The sequence below is a fragment of the Strix uralensis genome, chromosome 15 (genome assembly GCF_047716275.1).
Source record: "Strix uralensis isolate ZFMK-TIS-50842 chromosome 15, bStrUra1, whole genome shotgun sequence".
NCBI classification, from domain to species: domain Eukaryota; kingdom Metazoa; phylum Chordata; class Aves; order Strigiformes; family Strigidae; genus Strix; species Strix uralensis.
In genome coordinates, this window is record NC_133986.1 from 10,347,392 (window position 1) to 10,363,993 (window position 16,602).

The 16,602-nt window shown below is 36.4% G+C and overlaps 1 protein-coding gene across 1 annotated transcript in view; it reads right to left on the reverse strand.

Moving 5' to 3' along the window:
• SHANK2 (SH3 and multiple ankyrin repeat domains 2) overlaps positions 1–16,602 on the reverse strand; it is a 338,478-nt gene that overhangs the window by 266,575 nt on the left and 55,301 nt on the right. Inside the window, exon 10 of the mRNA XM_074884646.1 lies at positions 11,801–11,867. Coding sequence (XP_074740747.1) covers positions 11,801–11,867 — 67 coding nt within the window. The remainder of the gene's footprint in view (positions 1–11,800; positions 11,868–16,602) is intronic.

Genomic DNA, 16,602 nt, shown 5'->3' on the forward strand with positions numbered 1-16,602 from the left:
CACTTGAGACTGGAGAGAACCATGGAAACCAGTAAACAAGACATCCTTCTGATTCTGCTGCCCTTAGAGCCAGAAGATACAGAAAAATCATCTAAAACTCTTTTTTTGTCAATGAAGTGGACATCTGGCAATGAAACAAAAAAGAAAAAAAATATCTCCAAACACCAGTTCATTAAAATAGAGGAGGAATGACAGAAAAGGTTCGAGTAGTTTCAGTGGCCTTGGACTCCCTGGGAACTCTGTCCAAGATCTGATCTTGGAAAGTGTTTACTCTGAAGATATCTTCCACAGTGTGACAAAACCTTGACTGCAAAAAGATACGGCTTATCCTGAACTCCAAGGGAAAGACTGTCAACTCAGACATAGCCCAGGAGATTGAGATATAAATGGAGTAACAGCAACAGCGTGAAATATTGTGAACAGTGTGAAATACAGTGTGAAATATTACACTCATTACAAAGCAATATGCTTCAAAGCCTACCCCTTTATCAAGCCTCATCTATAATTTGACAACAAATGGTCTTCTATGAGGATACTATTTCCTTTTAAAGAAACTCTATATTACAAGATCAATTTTCACTAAAATTCTGACATTAATACCTTGTTATGAACATCAGATTATTCATAAGATATTCAAAACAAATTTCTTCAGTGAAGTCTCAGTTCTTAAAGTAAATTGCCAAACCATTGTATATGGAATGGAAAACATATCAATTTAATTTGGATAAATAATCTAGTTTGGAAGAAAACCAGAATGTTTAGCTGTTAAAAATTTTATAAATATAAATTTAGCATAATAGAAAGAGGAGTTCTAAGTAAGGGAGTCATTGAAGTGTGACAAGTCTGTTCAAAATGGAGGATATTACCAATTACTGAAAAGTTCAACTTAAAAAGGTTATTTGAACCAATCTAAAAGAAAAATAATATCCTTGCAATCACTAAGCTCATACAAATACTTAATTTTATATTCACACAAAGTTTTTTATTCATATAAATCCTTGTTTTATATGATTGAAAATGTAACAAAGTTGCTTCTGTATTTGGAAGGCTATCCTCATCCAAATCCAATTAGTCCATGGAAGATGGTCCTTTGCCCAAATGGGACTTATATTGTACCTAATTATTTTGAATAATGCAACAATTAAGATACACACTGGTACATAAAAGTCCACATATTCAGAAGTTACAAATCCATCCTTGTGCCATTAGTCTTAACTTTGTAGTCTACTGGTAGCCTCATTATATAAAGGAAATTATTTGGTGCATGAAAAAGAAGGCCTGTGATGAAGTGCACAGCATAAGGACCTACATTACATTGAGTTTCTTCCCTCCCTCCCCCCCCTCCCCCGCCCCTTTTTTTCTTTTTTTTTTGGATTGGTTTTTAAGTCCATCTCTATATTTACTTTGGGAAACACAGCAATTTTCTTCAGGAAGCATTCCTGACTATTCTTATCAATCTCCATTTTGCCTCTTTTTTTTTCTAAAAAAAAACTCAAGCATTTATTTCATGTTCTTTCATCTCTTTTTCCTGTGTTCTCACCATTGTAAATGGGAGAAATAGAAAGCCATGGGATCCTGCACACATCTATTTCTCCATTTGTCCTACCTCTATTTTTGACCTTGCTTCACTGTTTCACTGTTTGAAATCCCACACAGCATTTGACACAATCTTAGAGAGCTCTTGAGGCTCATGTTGAAAAATGATTTAAAGAAAATACATTAACTTTTCAGGAATACTAGAACTCTCTGTGAGACACTTCAAACAATTTTTCTTCTGCAGTATCCCTTGTTGGGCTGCCTCATATCTTACAGCCACATTGAAGGCTCCCTGCCTTATCTTACTAGATGTGGGCCCTCTAATATCCTAATATTGGTATTGCCATCCAAACCCTCCTGGTTTTGTTACATAGACACCTATATATATCATGATTGAAATGCACTGATCACATACTTCCAAAGGGCATACCCTCTTAAAAAAAAGCACAATTACAGACAGTCTAAGGATACGGATTTTAATGGACTCTGAGAAACGTTAGCAGAAAGGTGCTTAAGATAATACTGATGAAAAAGCAATAGAAATAAAACCCACAAAGTCCACAGTAGTTTCTTATATTCAATTTAGACCTCCAGTCAATTTTTACATCTCCTCCTCAGAGTTTTTCCTCTCTAATAGTTGAGATCAGCTCCTTGTCACTAAGGAAGGAGTGGCTTTAGAAGAGAAATGTGGGCACAGATGCAGTAGAGTCGAGAAGACTCAGCTATACTCAGGGTCCAGTTGCTACAGCCAGACAAACTGATATTAGAAACAAGATACATCTGTTTAATGAAGGGGGTAATCAACTCTAGAACAACTGAAACAAATGGATCCAGAAACATCAGATCACAAGACTAGGCTACAATCTTTCAAATCCCATTTACATGATTGTAGGTCTTTAACAAGACAAAATACTTTTTCTCATTATAATCCAGTTTGAGCAGGAACTAGTTAATATAAATTCTGTAATCTGCACTATGGAGAAGGTCAGACAGCATGATCACATAAACCTCTTCCATTTTTATGATCTATAACCTACAATTTTGAATCAGAGATGACTGAACAAATTTCATGTTCCATATAAACTGGAAAGTACTACTTTCTTTTTACATCCCCTCAGCCTAATTCAACTCCTTCACTTATTCTAGTACCTACCCTTGTCCCTCAAAGACACGCTGGCGCAGGATCAGGCACCTTGTCTGGAAGGCTGAATCAGAAAGCAGGTTCCTGAGGGATGGGTCATCTGCTGACCATTTCCAGCAGCTCCAAGAGGAGCTACAGGGGTTAGAAGGATCTGGCCACCAGGCTGAGCAACACTGGGAATTTCACTCACAGGAGGAAACTGAAAATCATTACCATAGCTCCAGTTTGGCTAAAATACTAGTTCAAAATTTCAGCATTTAAGAGTCCTAGGGTACTTTCATTTTTGTCTGCTCGTAATATGACCTTTGATCTGCCTAGTTAGTTCAATGGCATCATCCTTTTAAACATTTCATGATAATTTTTGAGGATAGTACAATCCACTCAATTTTTTTTTGTAAAGCAAGAAATGAAATTTTATTCATTTGATAACCTCTTTGATATATAAAAATACATTCCATTTTTGTCCTCAGTCACAGCAACTATCCCTGGTAAACTCGAATCATTCCTCCTACTGATTATGCTTTATGGCTTGCTTTCTTTTTTTAGTTCAGCAATTTACACTCCTTCTGTATGTGGCCTCTGGTTTTACTTCCCTGAACACTACCTCAGTGGTGTCAAGCCAGTGAAAGCTATTAAAAAAAAAAAAAAAGGGCAAAAAAAGCCACTACCAGTGAAAGGACCGTGCCTTAAGGCATGTATATCCTTTAAGGACTTGGGAAAGGTAGCTGACCTGACTCCGTGACAGAACAGCACACTGATGATAGGAACATTACCAAAAAAACCCCACAGTTCCCAGCTGCTGGATAGAATGGTCCTGGCCTAGAAGGAGCAGAGAAGGTGAGATGCATTTCTCCTGATGAGAAGCTAGTGGACTAGGAACTAGCTAGAAGCCAGATTTGGGGGAAGCAGGAGCTGAGGGCCCTGGAAACACTTCCAACCATTCCGGTTTGAGCATGAAGATTGGGGCAAGACACAAACACATACCAATTCTCCCCCTTCCTTTCTACTCTTCCTCTGCCACCCTCCCAAACATCTCAAACATCTCTAGGGGATAAGCCAGCAAGCCCTGTGCGACCTGCACCCACTGCTCAGACCACAGAGTTCTTGCCCGAGACCAAAACTAGCACAAGGGCGCTGAACAGGGACTGGGATTCCTCCGGTAGTTTATTTTTGGCTCAATTACAAGGTTCTTCTTGTTCCATCTGTAAAACAAACCCTATCAGGAGTTGCTGTGGCAATCGTTGTCTACCTGGCAGGTGGCAAGGACACACTACAGACTGGTTTACAAAACCGGGCCAAATCATTCTGAAATCTACTGTACTTATATCAGCAGTTACATATGTCATCAGTTCTCACCTTACTTTCTTGCTCAAAATTTAGAGTAAGCCTAAGAAATCACAGGCAATGACCATGCACTACATAATTTGCACTACTCTGCATGCAGTTCCATGTTATGTACACAGAATATACCGAAGTTCAAAGGCCAACAAGAATAATCAATTTTTGAAAATAAAGTGTAAATTTGAAATAAACCTAGTTACTGCACAACTTTGTACTAATATACACACAGAAGAAAATTACTTGTGACCAAAGGGAAAAAGAAAACTACGTTAAGTTTTTCAAGCTCTGTCTTACATTTTGATATGTAATTACATTAACAGATCACAGTTCCCAGTTTTCCAATTTGTTTCCTACCACATAGCAAGACTGAGCATATGACATTCTATTCCTTGCAACCCTTCAGAGAAAAACAGATAAATAATAGCAACAGATTTACAGACCAATCAATATTCATTTGGTTGTAACCTAGCTTAAAAGTCATTAACGTAAAGGGTTTTTTCTATGGACATGAGAAATAATTATTAATTTAGCAGAGGTATTTGAAAGAAACTGCAAAAGGGAATTTAGGATTATGAGAATCTGCCAAACAACATGCATTTAAAATGTGGACAGTGAAGATCTCACTGTCTTTGCCATCCTGATTACACTAATATGATGTTTTATCCACATTAAAATGCCTGCTAGCATATGAAACAGGTTAATGTTATTCACATTCAAATGACAAATACACAGGGCTATAATACATGCTGGTGTCCCTTTTGCTTCTATTAAGTAACATGTGATAAAAATAGAACAAGTCATTGCATGCTGCTGCCAGTTTTGTAGGTTTTTAAGTCTTTTGATTTACTGCCTTTTCTTGTTTCTGCTTTTATCTCTCTAAATATGCTTTCCCCTAACTTGAGAATTATTCTGCCAGCATTTGATTTACGAAAATCAAAATTACTAAATGGCTCCCCAAACCAAAATAAATAAGTAAACAAACAGAATATTCATCGGGCAGGCTAGCATTTAATAGAAACACTTGCAGCTGAAAAACCAAGATTGCTGACCTCAATCACTCTGATCTAATTAAAGAAAATGGGTTAGAAAAGCAATTTTACCACAAACCAACTAATATCCTTGTGTTTTGAACGACCTGTTCTGCTTATTCTACAAGATAATGCATGTTTCTTAAGATCTTTACAATCACAATTACAATAAAAATAAATGCTTTTACACATACTTGAAAAACATTTTATTTAAAAACAACTGCCTAGTGTGGAATATGTATATTTTAAAGGATAAGCCTACCATATTAGCAGATTTTCAATATATAAAAGAAAACAAAACCTCCATGTGAAAGCACAGACAAACCATCACATACACATATCTCTGCATAATTATAGAGGAATACAGGAACTCTGACTTGAAGCCTAGCAACAGTATCCAAGTATTAGTTAGTCTGCTAATCAACTACCAAAAACTCGCACACCAGCTCAATGTGTTTCATTTTGCTAAAGCAAAAAGCAAACAAAAATAAAACAAAAGAATCCTATTGCTTCTAGCTTCAGAGATGCTGAAGGACAAGATGTACAATATAAAACAAACCTTGTTCACTTGAAGAAGAACAACCCATGTCATTTAATCCATCTGAAAATTCATCTCATCACAAAGAACCAAGGCAAAAGAGAGATTTAAATATAGGATATCCAAGTCAAAGGACTATCAGTTTGCAACATCCTTAATATCTGCATATCTGTATCTAATGAAAGCTTCAATGTTCTTACATATATGATTGGGTTTTGTACCTCCATCCTATAGAAGCCATAGTAAATTCTGTACAGCAAATGCTTCCTAAATCTGCTGTGCTCATTTACCCACAGACAGCTGCAGGCTGGATGAAAACAATCAGGGATTAACTTTTCTATTCATCACATCTTTTAATCCATTACTTTCTCTTAGTTTGCAATAAATAAATGCATAAAGTTAAATAAATTATAAATGTGCTATAGCTAGTTAAAAAAAAAGGTAGTTCAAAAAGGGACATTATTTTTATTTTTTAATGATGTGTGACTGCTAGACATCAGGAGTATATGTGATGTCTTCCTCAACGCAGAAAAGAAGGTGAAACAATAGTCACTGAGCTGCAACAGACTTCTGGGTTCCAAAGACACTCAAAATAAGTGATAATTAAAATAAGCTACTTTGATGCTGTTCTAATTCCTCAAAAAACTAATTTGGGGGCATGATGAATTGAAATAATCTGAGAAGCTATACTAAGTATTTGATGCTGCTTGTAAAACAAGTTTCTAAGTACCTTATGGTAATAGGTTTTCTTGCTTTATGAAAAATATTACTTTAATTTGTTTCAAATAGGATTGCTTTTTAAATGATACAAAAATTTTCATTCACCTTTCAAACATCTGCCAAGAAAACAAAAGGGATTCACTGATGTTCAGAAACTCAGAAAAGAAATTAATACAATGAAATCTGGACCTTGCTTTTAATCTTTTACTCATATCCTTTTTTCCTCTTCTCTGAATCTGTTACCTTTTATGTTTGATTGGTCTTATAAAATTGCATCATCCCTGTTTGAAATAAGACTAATGCGAACATTCTCCATTGCTGACAGCGAGGTGTCTTTTATTGTACCTCTACCACAGGTTTCATTTGCAAGGCTTTTCTTCTCAGTTTGTTTCTGAAAATGGCAGCACCAAGCCAAAACAAGTTATCTGTGCTAAATACTTTTCATGTCACGGTTTCAACAAACTGGTCACCCAGACACCTGCTACAATGTACTACTTGCGATGGAAAGATAAATTGGCAATTGATGGTGGGGAAAGGAGTAAGGTAAGGAAGAATCAACTTGCTGATAGAAGAAGGGAGAGCACGTGTGAGAGAACCCACACAGTTTTGAACTTTCAGAGGAAAAAGCCAAATTTTTTTATAGGACAGAATAACTAACATATTTTTATTCTGGTATGGTGGCTAAGGAGAAGGTTCTACAAAACTCCAGTTTGCTGGGAGAGACAAGGGCTTACAGGCAAAAGGAAACAGAACTGCTTAGTGCAACCTTGCCTGAACATTTACACACTGTAGATCAGTCATGAGAATAGTCAGGAGGTTTGGATTGCCAGTCTCCCTTTCACGGATTGCCCCTCGTTTCATCATAAGCGTCTGCTGTGAAATCATCCAAGAGATAGAGAGCTGCACCCATCCAGAATGAGGACAGGAGAGAAATCAGGCTCCTCCAGACTGAAGAACTGATGTGAAGGGTGGGATGGAGGACTGTTGCTCTGCAAACAAAGACCACTGTGGTACACGCTCTTCTGCTGCTCAGAGCTGTCTCAGGGTACATCTACCAGCTCTGATCTCTCCTGATGATTTTAAAACCCTAAATGACCTTATCTGCCTTGAAACACACTCAGCTTAGTCAACAGATTGGCCTCTATAACACAATTTTATGTAGCTGAGAAACTTTACTGGCGAAGTCTCCCCTCTTTTTTTCAGATGACTAGGTAGGGACTCCAATGGCACCTACATCTTCTGTTTTGGATACAATTTTAATCTATTTTGCTTCTGTAAAAGGGAAACACAGACACTGTCTCTCTGACTAAACATGTATAGTCACACCGGCCTTAAGTAGGTGCTTTTATCTGGCAAGATCTGAGTGAGATAACCAGACACTTCACACCTTAGAAGAACATCCCTCTGTACAGTCAGATGTCACATTATTCCATGGGTCATTATTTTTGCCTTTTTTGTTTCTAAAACAGGTATTTTTGCATTTTTTCTTCTTTTTACAGTGTGAAGGCTTACAATTATTGCAAAGAAGCTTATTTTATACATGACTAGTTTTTCAGCATTTCAACACATTTGTCTAATGTAAGTGCTTTCTAATTAAATAAAAAGGAAGAAAAATCTCTGTGGGATTTGATCTGTAGAACAAAGATTTAGTAGTTCTGCTGCAAATTAGAATTTTCTACTGCTAGAGGATACCCTGGTCATTTTCCACCTGAGCTGGTTTTCCATCATCTTCTACAATGGGGATAGTCTTAGCACTACAGTCTGGCACGGATCCAGGCCAAGGGGAAAAAAAAAAAAAAAAAAAAAAAAAGACAAGGACAAAAAGGCTCCCTTTAAGACATGCAATTCAGCCTCTTCTTAACTGAATGATCCCAGACTTCACATACAGCTTAAAATGGTGTTCTACTCTAAATGCCGATGAAATATAATTGGCAGGCAAAGGTGGAATAGATAATAAGTGATATACTGAGCACTTAAGCATATATATTTCTTGATGTGGAGCTCTTGTGGACCACCGCATTGAGATGTAGTGCTTTTGCTGTCGGCACGCTGCAGACTCATTCCTTCACTCCACAGGCAGCGATACCCTCCTCCTGCAGGAAGGCTGAGCTATGATCTCTGCCACTGAACAAAGCAGCTCATTCACCACAACGCACGGCACAGGACCATGAATCACAAGCACTACATTACTGCTGCTAGATCCTTTTAATTGCAGTTTTGGCAACATTACTTGAAACAGCTTTGTGACTACTGACAAACTGGAAGACACCCACATAATACCTTCTGCATTGAGAGTACAAGTGACTTCCTACTGCAATAGTTTGGGACAACAAAATAGTCTAAGAATAATGTTAATTAGCACATGTCAAAACAGATGGACACAGATAGTGTAGTTCCTCACTATGTAAGATCAGAGATTGCAAGCAAATATTATTTTTCATCTTTCAGACACTTCAGTTTGAGAAATGTAAAAATTTCTGTCACCAGATAAAACCTGCTCCTGAAACTACTAAGTTAGGTTCAGCCTCCAATCACTACCACCGATTAAAATTTTCCCATCCTTAAGACGACATACCCAGGAAAGTAGGTAGATTCTTTCTGAAAAAAATATTATTGCCACATATATTACTTAGCTGTATATTAGGCTTGCATTGGAAAAGTATCTATAGCTAAAGATACTGTGCATGATCACTCAAAGTTAAAAGATTAGGTCAGAAATCTTCCAAGAGCCACGTGGAGTTTTTTCCGATGAATCAAGAGCAACATGGAGTTTTTCCCAATGCATCACCAATGTCTCCTTCCGATGAATCTTACTGCGAATAATCATGAATACCATTGACAAGCTTACTATTAAATGATTGAACAGCTCATCATCTACCAGTTTAAGCCTCCATAGAAAAGAGACCCACCCAAAGCTGCACATATTCCAAAGAATTTCCTACAGTTGTAACTTATTCATTATTAAATGAGTCTAAAATAATTACAAAATACAAAGTAATTACAGTAATTAAATGAGTCTAAAATAATAACAAGGTTTAATGAACTGGTTCAATATCAAAATTCAGTATCTAACCAAAAATACACTTTCTGAGGGACAAAAAATGAAATGTTTCTCAAGAGCCTTCATAGTATGATCTGTCTTTCTTATCTTCATGAAGATATTTCTCAAGCTCTTTGCTATTCCTTCCCACTCTGTTGCCTCTCGGCTCTAAGAAGATACATTACTCAAATGATACATGTTGGAATACATCCAAAACTACATGAATATAGCAGATAACCAGACAAGTAAGATAAATAAAAGCCAACTTGTTGAAGTTTAAGTGCTGACATTATTCTGCCCATTCATCATCATACTAGCTCTCAGGTTTTCTGCTCCGGATATTGTTCTTTGATTTTTTTTATTTTTTTTTAACAGGGAGACATTCCAGAAAGATATTTCAATGACTTCACTTTTTTTTTTTTTTTTTAAGTAATAAATCTTAAGGGACAAATGTCCGGCTAAATTAAATTAGCTGGGAGGAAACAACATAACGTAATGCTTATTGTTTAAGACAAATCTACTAATTTAAATAGCTTTGCACAGACCACCACCATCTTGCAAAAAATTTAAGCCAATCATGGAAGCACCAGTATTTCTACTTTTCAGTGGAAAAGTGAAGGCATCAGGAAAATTTGGAGAATCTTCCCATATAAGATATTTTCTAAACATTTTTCTAGAAATCACCAAATCCTACATAAAAGTTTTTGCACTCAGCAATAATAAGTTCTGCTTAAAGCCTCAGGCACGTGGCTATCACTTGTCTTCTAGACTGAGTCTCATCCACCTACTTCATAACTACATTTCACTTCGCCCACTCACTGACATAACTTGGAACCTGCACTGGTCAAGGGAAAGGAAAAAAAGTGCAGAACTGGTAGAACTGATCAGTCCAAAACATGATGACATTAACATCAATGTGGTTTCACACAAACCAGTTTAGAGGCTACTGTTTGTAAGTGTACTGTAAGTGTTACTTTTACTTTACAGTTACTCATACTATAAGTGTATGCATAATTAATACTAGCAAGTCATTCCTTTACTATTTTATTTTATTGTACACAACCATTTTTAAGGGAACAAAATCCACTCAGAGAAACATAAAACATAATACTGTATATTGTCTACATACAGTACTTGCTCTGCACTGACTACACGCAAGCCAAAATACCAAGAATTAACATGGCAGAATAAAGGGAACATTTGACTCTAAAAAACCATTTCCTTCCATTTTAACATCTTCACGAAGTTATAAAATCATCAGCCATATGTAAATACAAACAACAATAAGATGCTCACCCTATTAGGAATACCTGGTTCATTTTTAGTTAATTTTTTTACATCAGATTGTTTGTAAATACAGAAAGATGAAGACTTCTTACATGGAAAGGAATTATCACACTATCTCAGGTAAAAAATTTCCAAACTCACTACAAACTTTTATGCAGAAGTTATGACTTCCATGCAAAACTTTTGTGCAATGTGTCCTCAGATTTCTCAATGCATACTGCAAGGAGTTGAAAGTATCACAGTGCTATGAGAATTCACGTTACCGTGCAGAATTTTCAGCTACATCCCTGCAGATCATATGCAACCAGGAATGGAAATGGAAAGGATGCCTTAATTCAGACCAATTCTTTCACAGTCTTAAGTTTCATGTGAGCTGGCCTACTTTTCCACAAAACTTAGATACTATCAAGTCATAGATTTGCATCACTAAGTTAAATCAGTGTGGACAACTACATAGATCCTGCTGTTTCAAAAGGAATGCCTTTTGTCGTTCAACTTCAGGTTGTTTCTGTGCAACTTTAATTAACCCGAATTAAAGCATTTTAATTCATTTTAATTGAACTGTATGAGAAATCACTTTTATCATTTGAAAATGGTTTTCATTTTAATGGCAAAACATTCTATGTAAAAAGATCTTTTAAAAGCCTTAAGGTTTTTTGTCAAGGGCCCTTAACGCCTGCCACTAGACTTCATCCAGTGCCACACACCAAACTTGGTGAGAGGAAACGGTTTTATGGATATGGATAGACACTTTCTGCCATCTATTCATTGAATTGCAGAGAAACATCTTTTTTTATCTTCTTCTTACCAATTATTCCTACTTGAGAGCTACTTTAGGCTGATGCCAAAACAGCCTGCAAGAGCCAGTTTGGCTTTTCCAGGTATGTGGATGTGTATTTAATCTGTTACAACTGTCTAATTAATTTATACTTACAAAGCATCTATCACTCTTTTGCACTACTTATCAAATTTTCATTTTCAGAGCATATTTTGAAAACATTTCAGCTTTCTCCCCATCTTCATTTTTTATAGAAAAATTACTTTTAAAATCTCCCTTAAATGACACTGTCATCAGTCATATCTCGCATGGAATCAAATTTAATAGCTTTGCAAAATCCTGGTTTAAACATGTATAACTTGTTTTCAGTGTCTGTAAATATTTTGCTTACCAATATCAGCTTCCCTGTGATTCTTGATATATTCAGCAAGCTCAAAATTTCCCGCTATTATAGCCACCTAAAGGATTGTAAAATAGTTACAATTAATATATTGTCATCACTTATTAAGTAGGAAAATATGCATGTCACATTACTGGCAAACATCATACAAGTATATTTTCATTCCACAAAGTGGAGTAACTGTTTATTACTTCTATTCCACAACTACTACAGGCAATACCTTTCTGAAACAATGCTAAGAAATGAGATCTCAATCTATTTGTAAGCAGCACTGCCGGTGCCCCCATTCCCCATTTACTAAGGACGCTGTGATCGTGGATGTCTCAGGAGACTGCTAGAAGAGCTGTGGCTTTTCATGCTGTGGCAGTCAAAACCAGCAGTGAACATTAAACACACCATTCCCAAAGCTCTGGGAGCTGTACAGATGTGTGGAGAATGCTACAGGAGCAGGCTAGGTGAGACACATTGAAGCTATTATTTCCCTTTAATTGCTCCTGCTGTGCTACTTACCTGAACGAAAACAGGAGCTACAATGAATGTACATGGGATAGTCAGGGAAGAAATGCCAAGAACTACAAGTATTCAGGTACCACTAAGACATCAAAAAATACTAAAATAGTGGAACTGGTAAAGATTATGGATACATATAGAATTTAAAGTGTTTTAATAAATATAGTTCTAAAATAATAGTTTTCTTTTTCATTTATTTCCTGGTTGTCAAACACAGATGTGTAACTATCTATTCCAAACTCTCATCTAAATGGACTTAAAAAAAAGAAACATCTCCAGTGGATATAAGGAAAGTGATTTGGTTGTGCCATTGCTGCCTCCTCCCTTTTTCTTCTCCTATTTTTGCCCTGAACATTGAGCAATTGCCTTTTCTGGGTCCATTTTGCAGCTTTATATTATGACAGACAGTGTTCTCCTAATGGTACTGTGGCTTTCCTAACGTAGATAAAAGGGATAAGGCGGGCTCCCCTTTCTCATAGAAGCTTCTGCATATACAGGGTACAGGCCAAAAAAAATTTTTAAAAATCTTATTTAAGGACTCCCCTGGATATAGGGCTACTGTCAGTCATGAGAAGTGTTTGAAAAGTCAGGGAAACCTCTGAGCTGATGACCAAGAAAGATTATGGGCTGGTTTGTACCACTCCACAAATCTCAGGGATGAAGAAAAACGGAAAGACTAAAGTGCTGAAATGGTCTCAGGAGGTGTATGAAGTACAGTTAATGTGAGTAATATCTTTTAGCATAATGAGCATAAGACCTTATTTCTGCACTCATCACAGGGAATTGAATGGACAATTTTATTTACTATTAACCAAAACAAACTAATATGGAAATCCTCAAAAATGAAGACTTTACACGCAAGCGACAAGCTACAGACAGAAGATCTTGACTATTAAGTATTTAAGAGTTTCCAAATCTGCTTTAAATGGCAGACGCAGAGCAGCCTTAAATCATGAGACATGACCATTACATCCACTTCACCTAAAAATAAAATAATTACACATATTTTTTGCACTTTTCATTCAGCACCGATCATTTACACTATGTCTCCTGTTGCCATTAGTGCATCTCACGTAGGGCTCAGAGTGGACTTACCATACATCCTACGGCAACACTGGAAGAAGTCTCACTGAAACACAGTATTATGACAATTATTTGCTACAGGAATGGATGTACTGCCTTTGGAAAAAGACCTCACTGCAATTCTCTGAACTAAAACTAGTGGGACTGTTGAAAGTCAGATTATCACACTCTTTTCTTCCCTCTACAGTCCTCCTGGTGACTTCATTGAAGGCCTTTCTTTAGACCCAAGACTCCGATTGTACTGGTCCTTATGCTTCAAGCTACTACTCATGAATCCCTTCTCTATGAAGCCCTGGAATTCCTTGCACAAGGACCCAGATTTAAACAAATTGTTTCAAACACAGTGAAGTAATCTCCAATTTATCTTTTGGTCTTAAGCAAGCAATAGTTTGTTTAAAGAGAGACTGATTTAGTTTAGGTTGTAAAGTCTACTGGCTAGTAAAGTACAAGCAAGACTTTTAAAAAAATCACTGTATTTTAAGTATAATACAGTTATCAGAATAACTGTTTTAGATTATCAAGCAAAGTTTAAAACAAACAAATGAGCATACCATTTATCATGTTTATGCCCTGAATCCAGTTTTTTCCCCAATTATTTCTTTTTTAATGCTTTTCAGGTTTCATCTTTTTTTCTTGGCAAATTGTTTCTTGTTTTGTTAAAAATTTCTATCCAACATAACGGCTAAATACAGTAATTATGTTTTCTTTTCATTTCAAGTGTATCTATTTCATGGCAAAAATTCTATTCCATGTTTGTACAGCACCTAGCAGTTATAGTCAATATGCGTATACTTGTGTTTTAAAATAATCCTCAGTAGGCAGCCATGAGCATGGTATGTGCAGTATAATCATTTTTGTCCTTTAAATAATTAACCCACATATAATATCACCATACTTACTAGTAAAAATCATGTAATTATTTTCTCATTACAATATTAACAGTAAGGAAATGCTTTGCTTTGGGCACTTCTCAGTTGTGTTACACCAAACATAGATGGATTCTTGGAAGCAAAATGCAATACTATGAATCAATAACTGGTTCAACTTAATCTCACTTCTGCTTTTAGACCATAGTTGAAAAAATAAAGAGTGTTTCATCTCAGATATGTCATAAGACTTCTGCAGGCCATAGTATCTGCAAAGCTCAGGGAGGTCAGAGACAGAGGTAGATTGGTGCACTGCCACCTCATCGCCAACAGAGGCGATAATCCATCTGAAAATTACTATTTTAACCACTAGTAAGACAACCTTTATTCCAGGAACTACTCCTGAAAGAAACTGCTTCTCAGCATGGATAACGTATCAGAATCCGGCCCCCAGCCTCCTCTGCACAGCCTCTAAAGTGTAACACGTGAGTCTCCCTCGCAAACAGCACTATGAAAGTAACAGCAGAGCTGTACAAATGCTTTCTCTTTGACTTCACATTCCGCAGCCTGGCTTGGTTCAGGTTCATTAAAGCAACATTTGTGTGTAGATCAGGGGGTTTCTCTACATTATAAGCAAGAAATAACACCTTTCTTCAACATTACCCCTAATTAGCATGTAAAATTCAAACAGGGAATTCACCAGTGACAGGCAGTTTGCTAGACAGCAGCCATGTTACTCAAATGAAAGAATTTTTAATACAGAGTAGGTTTTAAAACTCAAGTATAAACATGCTGTTGAAGTGATAAACACATTTTATTACTTGAAAAAAGATATTGCCAGATAGCCAAGAGACAGCTTGACAGAGAATTGTTCCTGTATTTGCTTCTGAATCAAGCACTAGATTCAGCAAGCTCAAGGTACCATTTCTCTCAATTTAATTTACTTCGATTCGCTAAAAACAGTATGTAAAATTCTAACAGCAAAAATGAAGGAAAAATATGTTAAGATCTAAAGAAAGCAAGAAGAAGTTTAAAAGTACAAATATTTCTTGGCATAACATCAATGTACTTCACTTGAATTTGATGGGTAAAGAGTGTGGGAGAAAGTGAAGTCAGAGAAAAAAAAAAAAAGGAAAAATACAAAATTATACTCATTCAATTTTCACAGTTGCAAACTACAACGCACAGCAACCACAGCCTCTTTCCCATCAAAACGGATCTTGAACCCAAGTTATAGTGTGTTCAAATAAAACTATAAGCCTGAATGCATTAGGACAAGTGAATGGTTTTTTCAGGATCCAGGGCTTGAACCAAATTAAGGTGGTGCAAAGTCTCCCCTCGATTAAGGTGAAACCTCAATCGGAACTGAAGCTCTATATTTGTACTAAGTTTCTTTGTACTTTAGAAAAAAACCGACTAATATAGTATCTTTGCAGAAAATACAGGAGTTTTATTCTCTACACGCTTCATAACTTACATGGTTTTAAATAGCCATATTTTGCTTTTCAGGATGTTCTGTAGTCAAGTGCCAGATTTCCAACTGAGAGGTTATGGCAGGAAAGAAGGTTTTGTTTGGGGTTTTTTTTTGATCACAAGACATCTCTTCTTGGCAGTGAAAAAGTAGCACAGCCAGCAAAACTACAGTGAAAGTTTTCTTCCAATTCCAGTAGGAACTGGATTCCAGTCATCAAAATGCATCACATGCGTGTTTACAGACATGAAATACTACCATGAAAGGCTGGAGGTAGCACTTTACAGCTAGAGGCTATCCACAGACTCTGTTATGCTGAAGCTTCAGAAATTGTGGCTCTTTAAAAACTGCATATACAGCAGTCTTACTGTAATTCAGGTTCTTTCATTCCTGCAGCAAATGTCCTTTCATTTTGTCCTTTTGCCACAGTCAAGACATATCTTACATCAAAAATCTGCATGTCCTTAGTCACATTATTCTGTAAACCTGATAAAACCTGTTTATGCATCTTCTAAAAAAAAAAAAAAAAAACAACAAAAAAAAACCCCACTCATCTACAGTTTCCACTAACACCTGCTTTTTTTTTTTTTTTCCTATTTTTAAAGGGCATATTTACTTTGCATCACCTCCAGAATCAGAAAGACTGCACCTCCAGCATCATGGCACAGTGTCAGTCCAAGTCCATCTGAAGAGCATGACTAAGTAGTTCAAGCACAGTGCTTGCAGACCACAACCAGGATCTTTAGCTGCTGCACTGACATTTGGTTGGGATCTCTGCCATATATTCTACTGTACAATACAGAGAACAGAAACTCTCTTGGGATTTTATTATCATCATTAGAGACAATTTTATATGAGTGGTA